Raw genomic sequence first — 13,391 nt, 5'->3', positions numbered from 1 at the left:
ACTAGAAAAAAATCATTTTATCTATATTTTTATAAAAACTCATTCAAACCTCTGGTTTCATTTAGATATTTGTATTCAGTGTGAAAATCCAATATGATTCCCGTTGTAATAAACTGGATCCAATCTGTGTAGCATCTTTACCTCATACGTCCTCCACTATCACCCACTTAAGATCACAGACTATATGTAAATAGGATTTCTGACCTGGTGAAGGATTCATGGTGACAGAACGGTGCATCTGCAGCCTATGCACTTGATGTGATTTATGCGTTGATTAAGTGGAAATAAGGAGATTAAAAATACTTTCTTCTGATTATATTCAATGTATCTTGTGTTTTTGTTTCTTTTACTTTAAATGGCTTTACATGTTACATTCCAGACATATTTAAATAAAATGTATTATGTGAATTTTCTAGGTGAGTCAAATAGAAGAGCTGAAGTATGCATTAAGGCACGCTCGGGAGGAATGCCAGAACTGGAAGGGGCACCATGAGCAGCTGAAATCGGATCTGGATGCATCTCATGATAAGGTACTGTAGTATTGAGTAAAGATGCATATATTTTTTAAAAAAGTGGGGTGTTCTAATTAATAGCAGTGCAGAGTTCAGTTACTGAGGTTACTAATTCTGTGAAGAAATAGGTGTCAATTATGGCCCATCTTTAACCCCTTCACGACCCATGACATATGCATACATCATAGATGGTATGTCTGCATTCTGTGCGTGCTCCAGCGCTGAGCCTGCACGTTTTCTGGCACATGACAGCTGGTTTCAAAAGAATGCAAAAGAAGTGTGGAATGTAGTGCAGTCAGCGAGGGATGGAATATCTGTCAGATGTTAGCTGACTCCATGCCGCACAGATCTGTAACCTTAATTTCTGATAACTGCTTTATAACTAAATATTAGTTCAGTGATTAGCATAAAAACTGGGAACAAATTTCAGTTTATAGTGTACAATGACAAATTATATTGTGGTACCGTGTAAGCCAGAAAAATTGAGGTGAATATTTTTCTGCCCAATGATGACAAAAGTATTCTCAGAGTGATACCTTTATTGGCTAAACAGAAAATAATATATATGTTTCCAAGCTTTCAGAGCACAGAGGCTCCTTCTTCATGCAGGATTATAAATAAATATGAAAAAGGCACAACATTTAAGGGATAGTACAGTAGCACATTTGTTCATGAGGTGGGAGGTGTGATGCCTCCTAAAGAGCCAAGGAAATCAAATGATGCATTTTCTTACAAATGGAGCGGCAGTGGGAATGATGCTCTTAGTTATCTGGAGTCACCTCCAATTCTTGATGGTTTCCATAATACATACATTTGGATCTTATAGTAATGAGTATATCCAACGCTGCAGATTTTGTTGAAGTTTCTGTGACTGCTATTCATCTGAAACAACCGCATTTGGATGGATGGTACTGATTTTCAGCCGCGGAAACTTCTACAACAAAATGTGCGATGTGAGAATTCAACCCCAATAACTGAGATGATCTTGAATTTAAAAAAATAGGGATTTTTGTGTGTACTCACCGAAAAATCCTTTTCTCCGAGCCACTCATTGGGGGACACAGGACCATGGGTGTTATGCTGCTGTCACTAGGAGGCTGACACTAAGCTGAGACAAAAAAAGGTTAGCTCCTCCCCTGCAGTATACACCCTCATGCTGGCTTCCAGAGACCCAGTTCAGTGCAAAAGCAGTAGGAGAATAACAACAAAATATCATGTAACAGAGTATAACATGTCAAAAACAGTCAAAAAAACGAAAAAAGGTAACAAGCCGAACAGGCTAACAGGGTGGGTGCTGTGTCCCCCAATGAGTGGCTCGGAGAAAAGGATTTTACGGTGAGTACACACAAAAATCCCTATTTCTCCTTCACCACATTGGGGGACACAGGACCATGGGACGTCCCAAAGCAGTCCCTGGGAGGGAAACAATACAACCAAATGTATTGTACCATCTGACTACAAATGCGCAACGGCCGCTTGCAGAATACGTCTGCCAAGGGCCGCGTCCGCTGTTGCCTGGTGCCGGATGGCCCAGGAAGCACCCATCGACCGAGTGGAGTGTGCTCTAATCCCCGCCGGGATAGGACTGCCCCTGACCCGATAGGATTCCTGGATAGCAGATCGAATCCATCTGGCTATCGTGGCTTTAGACGCAGCCAAACCCTTTCTGTGACCCTCCGGGAGCACGAAAAGGGCGTCCGATTTTCTGAAATGAGCCATTCTGGAAATGTACCTCCTAAGAGCCCATACCACGTCCAGGGTATGAAGGGCTTTTTCAACCCTGTGTTTTGGCTGCGGGCAAAAAGAGGGAAGAATGATTTCCTCGTTAAGGTGAAAAGATGAGACTACCTTAGGGAGAAGGGCGTAGGACTACCTTGTCCTGATGGAAGTCAAGAAAAGGAGCCCGGCAGGATAAAGCGGCCAATTCTGAGACCCGTCTGATAGACGTCACAGCTACGAGGAAGGCAACCTTCCAGGAGAGGACAGAAAGCGGAACGTCCTGAAGGGGTTCAAACGGAGGTTCCTGAAGAACCCCCAGGACCAAGTTGAGATCCCAGGTCTCCAACGGCATTCTGTAGGGGGGTACCACATGGAAGACCCCCTGAATGAAAGTCTTGACTTGAAGGTTGGCAGCGATCCTGCGTTGGAACAACACGGATAACGCTGAGATCTGACCTTTGAGGGAACTCAGTGCCAAGCCGGAATCCAAACCGGACTGAAGAAAATCCAAGAAGCAAGGGATAGAGAAAACGAGCGGAGGGCGACCTCGGAGCCTGCACCACGAGAAGAAGGTTTTCCAGGTGCGGTGGTAGATGGAAGCGGAAGATGCCTTGCGAGCGCTTATCATGGTGGGAATGACCTGCTGAGAGAAACCAGCTCGAGTCAGAATCCAGGTTTCAACAGCCACGCCATTAAACGTAGGGCCCCTGAGCTCTGGTGGCAGATCGGACCTTGGCGAAGCAGGTCTGGGCGGTCTGGTAACCGCAAGGGGACGTCTGCTACGAGCTGAACGAGCTCCGCGTACCAAGCGTGACGTGGCCAATCTGGAGCGACCAGAATGACCGGAACTCCCTCCGTCTTGATCTTCCGGATCACCTTCGGCAGTAAGGGAAGTGGAGGAAACACATATGGGAGTTGGAACTGATGCCACGGGGATATCAGCGCGTCCACTCCGATAGCCTGGGGATCCCGAGAACGTGCAATGAAGTTGTGAACCTTCGCGTTCAATCTGGACGCCATCAGATCCACGTCCGGGGTCCCCCAGCGAAGGCAGATCTGCCGAAAAACCTCTGGATGGAGTTCCCACTCCCCCGAGGCAAGGCCCTGACGGCTCAAAGTCTGCCGCCCAGTTTTCGACGCCCGGAATGTGCACTGCGGAAATGGTGGAGTGTTTGGCTTCGGCCCAACGAAGAATGTGGGAGACTTCCTGCATCGCCGCCCTGCTGCGGGTACCCCCTTAGTGGTTTATGTATGCCACCGCTGTGACGTTGTCCGATTGGACTCGGATTGGGTGACCCGCGAGCAGGGGGTGAAAGCGTCTCAGGGCAAGTCTGATCGCACGAATCACCAGGATGTTTATAGGGAGCCTCGACTCCCGAACTGTCCAACGACCCTGGGCAGAGTGGTGAAGAAACACCGCACCCCAGCCGAGGAGACTGGCGTCAGAAGTTACCACTAACCAGCGGATCGGGAGAAAGGACTTCCCCTGGAGGAGAGATGGACCCAGGGTCCACTATACAAGAGATTGTCTGATCCGCGGAGACAAAGGGCAAGGACGATCGAGGGATAAGGGACTCCTGTCCCAGTTGTCCAGCAGAGCCTGTTGCAAGGGGCGGAGATGGAGTTGAGCGAAAGGAACCGCTTCGATTGCTGCTACCATTTTCCCCAGGATCTTCATGGCGAACCGAATGGGTCGCGGGCGAGGATGGCAGAGCGTCCGGCGCTGGAAGGCCGCCTTGGGCCTCTGTTGGGGAAGGAACTTGCTCTTTTCCCCTGTAGCATCGGAAATAAGCTGGTCTAGCTTTTCTCCAAAAAGACGCCCGCTCTGAAAAGGGAGAGAAATCAGAGATTTTTTAGAGGAGGAATCTGCGCGCCACTCTCTGAGCCAAATAGCTCTTCTGATAGTGATGGCGTTAGAAGCCGCAGTTGCTGCGCAATTCGCTGCATCGAGAGATGCGTACATCACGTAATCACCCGCCATGGCAATCTGTTTAGCAAGGTCCGCCACCTCAGACGGGAGATCCTGTTCTTGAACGGATTTCACTAGAGCATCTGCCCAGGAAACCATTGCCTTGGCCACCCAAGCCGCGGCGAAGGAGGGAAATAGGGAAGAACCTGAGGCTTTGTACACTGAGCGAGCTAGGGAATCTAGCTGGCGTTCAATGGGTTCCTAGTCGAAGCGCCATCCGGAACGGATACGAGCGTTTTGGAAGCAAGGCGCGAAACCGGAGGATCTACTAGTGGGGATTCCGTCCAGTCTTTCACGAGATCTGCTGAAAAAGGATACTTCGATTCCAGGGCCTTTTTGCCCGTGAAACGCTTATCTGGACGCTCCCTGTGTCGCCTGACTATATCCAGGAAATCTGGGTGAGAGGCGAAAGTCTTTTGAGAACGCTTGGTTCTAGTAAAGGAGATTGAGTGGTCCGGAGCAGAATTAGGGTCGTCGTCCACTTTAAGTGCGTGATTGACTGCCTCAATGAGGGAGTCGACAGTAGATCTAAACTCCGGAGCATCCGGGTCTAAAGATACATCAGACTCATATTCAGAGTCGTGAACGCTACGAGCCCCCAAAGAGGGTGAGCGAGAGGTGGAGATGCCAGAAGCTGACTGGCGTGGTGAGCGCTCAGGAGAGGTAGTGCGGATCCATTTTCTGGATGACCGTGCCTCTTTCCGGAAAGAGTGGCCCCTGCTGGCCGACGATTCCCCTGTTACGGAGGGATCTCAACACGTGCAAAGGATTGCCCCGCTCCCCAGGCGGGTTCTGAATGGATTTGATGGCATTGGCTAAAAAATCCACGGACTGCGAAAGTGAAGCGACCCACACGGGGGGACTAGATACGCCGGGGTCGGTGGAGGGCTCCTGGGCACATGGGGCATCGCAGGCTGAGCAGAGGGGGGAACTTTGAGGCCGAGGAAGTTGAGCCTGGCAGGTGGTACACGCAGAAAAAAAGGTCGTATGCACCTTAGAGGATTTTTTAGTCTTTGACTGGGACATGGTGTAAACCCCCCGAGGCACTTACCCCGATAGAGAGCCGCGCAGGGGGGCAGAAGCTGCTGCACACAAGGAACCTGGTGAGGTGTGCCTGGGGTGATAAGGACGGTGCAGGGGTTGGGGAGCCTCCATCCACCATCCCCTGAAAGGGGGGTGGAGAGGAACCGTCCACCACCTGCCATCAGCCGCATATTCAGTGGTGATGCAGTGGGGGCTGCACGGATGCCACAACGTAGAGTGCCTCTGATCAGCCGAGGAAAAAACCTGGTGGGCAGGGCAGATGTCCGGCAATAGGCCTGGCTGCAGAAGAGGATACGTGGAGGACCTCCATGTGCTCGTCTGTAAGGGGGGTGGGGGAGATCAGTCCCTAGAAAAGGCCAGTCGCCCCGAAAAATCAGCTCAGGCAGTGGCTTCCCACGTCGCAGGAGAGGTGAACTCCCGTGCTCGCCTGTTGTTGGTTCGGGGAGATCGGAGCCTTGAAAGGTTCCGTCGCCCGATAGAAAAAAAGAGAAAAAATTTAATCCAGTGTGCCTCCTACGGACACTAAGCTTGAACTGGGTCTCTGGAAGCCAGCATGAGGGTGTATACTGCAGGGGAGGAGCTTACCTTTTTTTGTCTTAGCTTAGTGTCAGCCCCCTAGTGACAGCAGCATAACACCCATGGTCCTGTGTCCCCCAATGTGGCGAAGGAGAAAAAAAAATCAAATGGGAATGATTCATTCCTAATTAGAGAATTCTGATCATTATCTGTTTATAGAAATAAATATTCGGTTATATCTGAAAAATTGCTTTATGATCTGAACTGTGATTTGCTATAATTTGCATGATGTGTCCAGTTAATTAAACAGTGTTGAGTAGTTTGTTCTGGAATCTTCCATGTAACGGCTTTTCCTCTACATTAGGCCAAATTCAGATGTCTGCCTTTTACATCCGTTTTCTGCCCGTGGTTTTCATGGATAGAACATGTACCTATTATAGTCTATGGGGCTGTTTACATGTAACTGATTTTTTATTTTTTTTAAGACCTTATAAACACACAAAAAAAAATCAGAGACATGTTCGTGTTTTTTCTTATCGGCATCAAAATGACAATCACAGAACCATAGACTTGTATCGGTGACAATCATGGACAGTACATGGATGACTTCAGTGTGCAGCCTGTATACTTCTCCAAGATTAGCATTGTAATGGATAGGAGAAGCTGTTAGAGTTGGTGCAAATCAATGTACAGGCTCCAGAGCAGCGGCCGGGTCCGTAATTTGTTGCTCCTGGAGAACTGCCTCTTCTTTTGATTATCCGGGCTGGCATGTCACCCGCACATCACTCCGTTCCACCAGGTCAGCTAATCAAAGGAAGAGCCGCAGATGCTGGAAGGTAAGAGGTGGTTCACCTGTACATCGCTCACAGGTTACTGACCTGGCCGCTGGACCGCCTCCTGACAACTCACTCTCACCCTAGAACTTAAAAAATAAATAATAATAATCTGCATACAGTAAAATTACTCATGGTAAAAACTGACCAACTAAATATGTTGAAAATCTGATCCAGCACACTAATGAAAGTTGGTCTTTTTTTTAACACACGAATAAGAAAATGTCTAAGGCTACATTCACATTTGCGTTGCTGGGCGCAGCGTCACCGACGCATGCGTCATGCGCCCCTATCTTTAACATGGGGGGCGCATAGACATGCGCCGGTATGTGTTGTACTGCGTTTTACGACGCATGCGTCATATAGACGCACAAGACAGGGCGCAGAGGACGCTACTTGTAGCGTTTTCCCTGCGCCGAAATTCGCAAGCGTCGCAAAACGCTGTGGTGTATTTGCGTTGGTTGCGTTGCCGACGCTGCGCCCAACAACGCAAATGTGAACGTAGCCTTAGGCCTAAGTGTGATACATGACCAACAGGAGAAACTGTAAGGCTATGTTCACACTTTGCGTCCTGTCCCTGCGGGTTCTCCCGCAGCGGATTTGATAAATCTGCAGGGCAAAACAACTGCGGTTCTCCCTGCAGATTTATCGCGGTTTGTTCCGCGGTTTCCGCTGCGGGTTTCCGCCTATACTATTGATGCTGCATATGCAGCAATATGCAGCATCAATAGTAATGTTAAAAATAATAAAAATCGGTATACTCACCCTCTGATGTCCGGATCTCCTCGGCGCTGCAGGCGGCGGTCCGGTTCCAAAGATGCTGTGCGCGAAGGACCCTTCGTGACGTCACGGTCATGTGACCGCGACGTCACCGAAGGTCCTGGTCGCACAGCAACTCTGACCGGACGGCCGCGTGCAGCGCTGAGACTTCAGAGGGTGAGTATACATGATTTTTTATTTTTTAACCACAAATATGGTTCCCGGGGCCTGGAGGAGAGTCTCCTCTCCTCCACCCCGGGTACCATCCGCACATTATCCGCTTACTTCCCGCAACGTGGGCACAGCCCCATGCGGGAAGTAAGCGGTTCAATGTATTCCTATGGGTGCAGAATCGCAGCGATTCTGCACAAAGAAGTGACATGCTGCGGGTTGTAAACCGCTGCGTTCCCGCGCGGTTTTTCCCGCAGCATGTGCACAGCGGTTTGCGGTTTCCATAGGGTTTACATGTTACTGTAAACGCTATGGAAACTGCTGCGGACCCGCAGCGGCAAAATCGCTGCGGTTCCGCGGTAAAAACCGCAACGTGTGAATATAGCCTTAGAAAGAAAGTGTAGTGCCTTTATGTCCTAACTCCTGTATTGTGTACTCTTTGTATAAATCCGTGGCACACATACTTCACTCACATTTCTGGCATTGAATTGTCACTTTCCAGCTATTAGATGCCAACAGCCAGCTGACCCTCGCACAATCTCAGCACATGCGGGAAGTCCAACAGCTACATGAGAAGGTGAGCAGTGCGGTGCCCAGGGAGCAACTCGCCCAGCTACAGAAGCGGCTCCTGGAAGAACAGCAGAAAGTGCAGCAGCTCCAGGAGAGGATGAGGTTTCATGCTGAGCAGACCAACTGCCAACTGGCCATGCAACAGGTACCACTCCAGTCTGTCCGGGCAACGTTCATTCATTTAAATAGTTAACCAAAAATTGCTTAGAAGACCAGACCAACCAGATTCACTGCCCCTATTAACATCCTTCCATGGGAGTGTTTAGCACTGTCCACTCTACAGATATTTCCATAAACATATAATATAAATGTTTAAGTAGATGCTAGATGCCATGCCCTTCAGCTGATATACGATATCGTTCCACTGTACTCAACCTTTACAGACCGCACATTGATTCATTATATTCCAGAGTTTTCTTTTTGCATGTCCGTCCAACAGATGCATGTGTTACTTTGGTCAAACCTGTGCATTCTAATTAATGAGTCCAAATAAACCCCTTATGAATCATGAATGTGTGAAATAAAGGTCCAATAGAGTTAGCACCTAGGTATTCTCCACGTCAGCTTTTACACCCCTCTTTGGAGAGTTGGCTTCTGGGATTCCTTCAACTGTTAAGATGTTTAAGGAATCAAATGATCAGTGACTGGACATACGCTAATTTTAGTGATGGTCTTCTGTTCACCTACTTGCCGCTTTACATGGGCTTGTCTACACCAGAAAACCTCTATAACCATTTCAATATATGCTAGAATATCTTTGTTAATGTGTTTTATTTATGCAGGAGGAACATGAGAAGCTCCTCCGAAGGATGGAAGAACGAATGCAAGATGTGGAAATGAATCTGAAAAATGTCCGGGTAATGTTGCAAGAAAAAGTTAACCAGTTGAATGAGCAGGTAAGTGAGGCTGGGGTGACACTATTGCATTAACCTTTTAAAGGGAATCTGTCGGTAGGATCAACCCTCCCAATCTGTGTGGGCATGCAGGTCAGGAAGTTAAAGGGACACTGTCACCTGAATTTGGAGGGAACAATTTTCAGCCATAGAGGCGGGGTTTTCTGGTGTTTGATTCACCCTTTCCTTACCCGCTGGCTGCAATATTGGATTGAAGTTCATTCTCTGTCCTCCGTAGTACATGGCAATCTTGCCTTGCGCAGGCGTGTACTATGGAGGACAGAGAATAAACTTCAATCCAATATTGCAGCCAGCAGGTAAGGAAAGGGTGAATCAAACACCCGAAAACCCGGCCCCTATGGCTGAAGATTGTCACCTGAATTTGGAGGGAACAGAGTCCCTTTAAATAAAATAATACTTTGATATCTGCCATCTGATGTCTTCTTCCAGAGAAATCCATGTTTTTTTATTATGTAAATGAGCTGTTAAGAACTATGGGCCAGACATAGATCTCGCTGACAATCTGCCTCCAGAAAATATTTTAAATGAAAGGAGGTGTTACCAGCGTGAGACATGTAATGACTGATGGTCCGCTCTCCTGATCTACATGTCTCACACTGGAAACTCCTAATTTCAATAAAGGGCCACTGTCACCCCCCTCCAGCCGTTATAAACTAAAAGCGCCACCTTGTGCAGCAGTAATGCTGCATTCTAACAAGGTGGCTCTTTTAGTTTTTGGTGCATGTATTCCCAAAATAAAGCGTTTTATTACTTCTCCAAAATACCTGTCTTTAGCCAGGGAGGCAGGTCCTCACCCCCCAGCTTGAAACGTCACACTGCCGTCACTCAAATCTTCAGGGGCTCCGGGCGCTGCCCCCTCCGCGCTGTTTTCGCATGAAATCCAGCGCCTGCGCTGTGTACTACTGTGTGGGGCAGGCGCAGTGAGCTCTGGCCATCTGACGTCACAACCAGGCTTGCAGACTGCGCGTGTGCGGACACCCACCATGGGAATCCCAGCACCGCAGTGTGTTATGCATTATGCACAGTGCGGGGCTGGGATTCATAGGCAGGGCGGCTGCACAGGCGCAGTCTGCAAGCCTGGCTGTGACGGTGGCCCTTTAAGAAAAAGGCAGCGGAAGCAGATTCTCCGGGAGATCTATGTCCGGCCCATAGATCTTAACAGCTTATTTACATATTCCAGAGAAAACCATGTTTTTTCTTATAATACATCAGATGGCAGATAAAGGTGTCACTTTATTTGACTTCCTATGACCTACATGGGCATATCGACGGCTTAGGCCTCTTTCACACTTCCGTTTTTTACAATCTGTCACAATCCGTCAAAATGTTGAAAAGACGGATCCTGTGCAGATTGTAAAAAACAGATGCACTGGATCCATTTTTTTTGACATATTCGTAGCGTTTTCCAAGCGATCTGTAGCATCGCTTGGAAAACTGATTGACAGGTTGGTCACTCCTGTCAAACAGTGATTGACAGGAGTGACCAACTTTTTACTATTGATGCTGCCTATGCAGCATCAATAGTAAAAAGATATAATGTTAAAAATAATCAATAGTAAAAAGATATAATGTTAAAAATAATAAAAGAAATCTTGATATTCTCACCTTTCGGCGTCCCTCGCAGCCTTCCCAATGCTTGTGATGCTTCCTTTCTCAGTAATGCCTTGCGAAATGACCCGATGACGTATTGGTATCGCGAGACCGCTACGTCATCACAGGTCATTCTCGCAATGCATTACTGGGAACGGGAGCATCGGGAACGCTGCGGTGGACGCCGGAAGGTGAGAATATGATTTTTTATTTTTTTATTATTTAACATTATATCTGTGCATCAATAGTAAAAAAAGAGAGAGAGAATTTCCTTGACTGGAAATTCTTCCGCGCATGCTCAGTTTCAAAAGACTGAACCAGTCGCTGGATTCCTGCTTTTGACACAGTGACGGATCCTGCGTCCATAGGCTTCCATTATAGCCAATGACAGAGCGCAGGATCCGTCGCTGCACAATTTTCTGATGTGCACAAAAAACATTCCTCTGTGCATTGTCTCTACCCGACGGACAGCAATTTGACGACTGATGAAATGGAAGGCCATCCGTCACAATCTGTCGCTAATACAAGTCTATGAGAACAAAATGGATCCAGCAGAAACATTGCTGGATCTGGTTTTTGTACTCGGTGGTGCAGTGAATGTAGGTTATTTGCAGTTGTAAGGTGCCAGGGGGGCATTAATCAGGCTGACTCATGTCTGCTGTAATTCTTGCCAGGCTACTACCCGCCATAACACACCCTAAAAATACAATGAAGTTAGCCAGAGATACTAGACTGGTTAATACTAGACTTGGTCAACAGTATTGGTTGTTATTGACAGAATCTACCAATAATATGTCCTTTGCTACGTAGAAGGGTAAAAGGATCTACCGTAACTTGGTTGTTTAGCTTACCCTGGAGCTGCCCTCGACCACTTAACATGCATGTGTTGGTAGCAGAGCGATCGCCTGCACAACTATATGGATTTGTGTTTTGGACTTTACTCTGAAATCCTCTGTATATAGTCTGAATGTTTCATGCTCCTTCTTTGCTCATATCTCGATTCAGCTGGAGAAAAACGCCAAATCTGACTTGCTCCTAAAAGATCTGTATGTGGAGAACGCCCAGCTGATGAAGGCGCTGCAAGTGACAGAACAGCGGCAGAAGAGTGCGGAGAAGAAGAACTATTTCCTCGAGGAGAAGATTGCAGCATTAAACAAAGTTGTGAAGAAAATTGCCCCTGCCTCTGTGGCCATCTGACACTGAGCACTAGTCGGGAGGACCACGCCGCACTATGGCTTCCAGCTGTCGCCTCTTTGTTTCTATGGATTTCCAGCAATAAAAAGCTGTGAACACAATTCATGAATTGTACAAAAGGCACATATCATACCAGAAGACAATCACACGGGTAATCGGCAGAGCATGGACTCTTCAGAAACGTCTTGTTTCTGGTGTAGGACAGCATATGTCCTATTATACCCCGCCACTATGCCAGTCTATGCACTACCCAACCATGGCTGCCGTGCAGCCCAATATTCCAGGCATGGTATACAGAGCAGGTCCCCTCTCCTTAATGCCTCATATTAACCCATTGGGTACTGAAAGCAGTTATGTGACTGGCTGGATACAACTCTTTTGGTCATCGGATTTCACTTTATAGTAATGAAAAAGGGGCTTATGCCTGCTGAAATGTGGGTGGGATCCTTATATTCTGCACTATTTTCAGGGTAAAACACTACATTACTTCTTTGAACTGTTCCAAATGTTTTTTTTTTGCCATGAAAGTTATCATGAAGCCTCGTGCAAATATCTGCACTGGAACTAACATAGGATTCTCACAGGAAGTGTCAGATTTTGGAAATATGGAAAACTCTTTTCTAAAATGTATTGTTCTTGGGGAACAATATCTCCATACTTACTGCATCTCAATAAAGGGCCAACACTTACTTGACCAAAAGCTGTTCCTCCTTATCCCCCTTAGTCCTGTAGTGTGCATGTGTTATCAATGGGGAGAGGCGAGTAAGCCACTACCAGATGCCTTTATTAACATCTAACCTGTGACCAGCCAACATTTGCCATCAGGGATACCACCAAATTAGATCGTCATCTTGCCCCTACCGAAAACGGCCATATCCAAAGCTAGGTGCACACAGTGTCTGTGCACCTATCCTCTATAAGTCCATTTATAATAGGTCCAGATGGTGGACAGATATCTCAGCATCTATCGTGTCAGCCGCATACATCCTGAGCGTGGACACAAATAGAATCCAGATCCAGCCTAAGGCCTCCTTCAGATGTCAGTGTTTTGTTACGCCTGATTTTCTCTGACCCATTGACATGTATTGGCACTTTTTTGACGCAAGTAAAAAAAAAAAAAGTCTGTTGCACAGAGTCCACAAAAAACATGGACATGTGAAAAAAAAAAAAAAAAAAATCAGACTATAAAAACGACGTGTTATAGCCAAAACCCCACAGAACACACATGTGCAAAAACTGAGCCGTAATGTGTCCATTCCCATCATTAGGACTTGCTGGTCCTCCCTAACTCGTATTCCAATGTGAATAACGTCTGATGGGTTTTTTCCCCATAGATATTCCAACTAGACAATCTTCACCATGGAGTGAGAACTCGACGTTAAATGGATTGTTTAGTTTTATATAATGGATTTGTGTAACAGAGCTATGACTGCAGAGTGTCAACCTTGGCTATAAAGCAAGTATACCGCTAGAAAGAAGCGTATATGGATAGCAGATATAATGCAACAATCTACACATGGAGGAATGGTCAGCCTCCAATTTATGTGGCTGCTCCAATGGAGCAGGCACACTGCTCCTTAATTGGTCAGAAAATATTGTA

The 13,391-nt window shown here is 47.1% G+C and overlaps 1 protein-coding gene across 3 annotated transcripts in view; it reads left to right on the top strand.

The window, feature by feature from the left end:
- Nucleotides 1–12,949, top strand: part of NINL (ninein like) — a 170,587-nt gene extending 157,638 nt beyond the window's left edge. For 2 of the 3 annotated variants that reach the window (XM_069768985.1, XM_069768983.1), the window contains 4 exons: nucleotides 417–530; nucleotides 8,026–8,238; nucleotides 8,876–8,989; nucleotides 11,603–11,928. In XM_069768985.1, the coding sequence (XP_069625086.1) occupies nucleotides 417–530; nucleotides 8,026–8,238; nucleotides 8,876–8,989; nucleotides 11,603–11,794 (633 nt within the window). In that variant the 3' untranslated portion in view covers nucleotides 11,795–11,928. Of the gene's footprint in view, nucleotides 1–416; nucleotides 531–8,025; nucleotides 8,239–8,875; nucleotides 8,990–11,602 lie in introns of all 3 variants that reach the window. The other variant, XM_069768984.1, reaches the window with a different exon arrangement.
- Nucleotides 12,950–13,391: the final 442 nt, after the last annotated feature.

Source organism: Ranitomeya imitator, chromosome 5, assembly GCF_032444005.1.
Source record: "Ranitomeya imitator isolate aRanImi1 chromosome 5, aRanImi1.pri, whole genome shotgun sequence".
NCBI lineage: Eukaryota > Metazoa > Chordata > Amphibia > Anura > Dendrobatidae > Ranitomeya > Ranitomeya imitator.
Note: the sequence above shows the minus strand (reverse complement) of the source record. Positions and strands in the feature narration are given on the sequence as shown.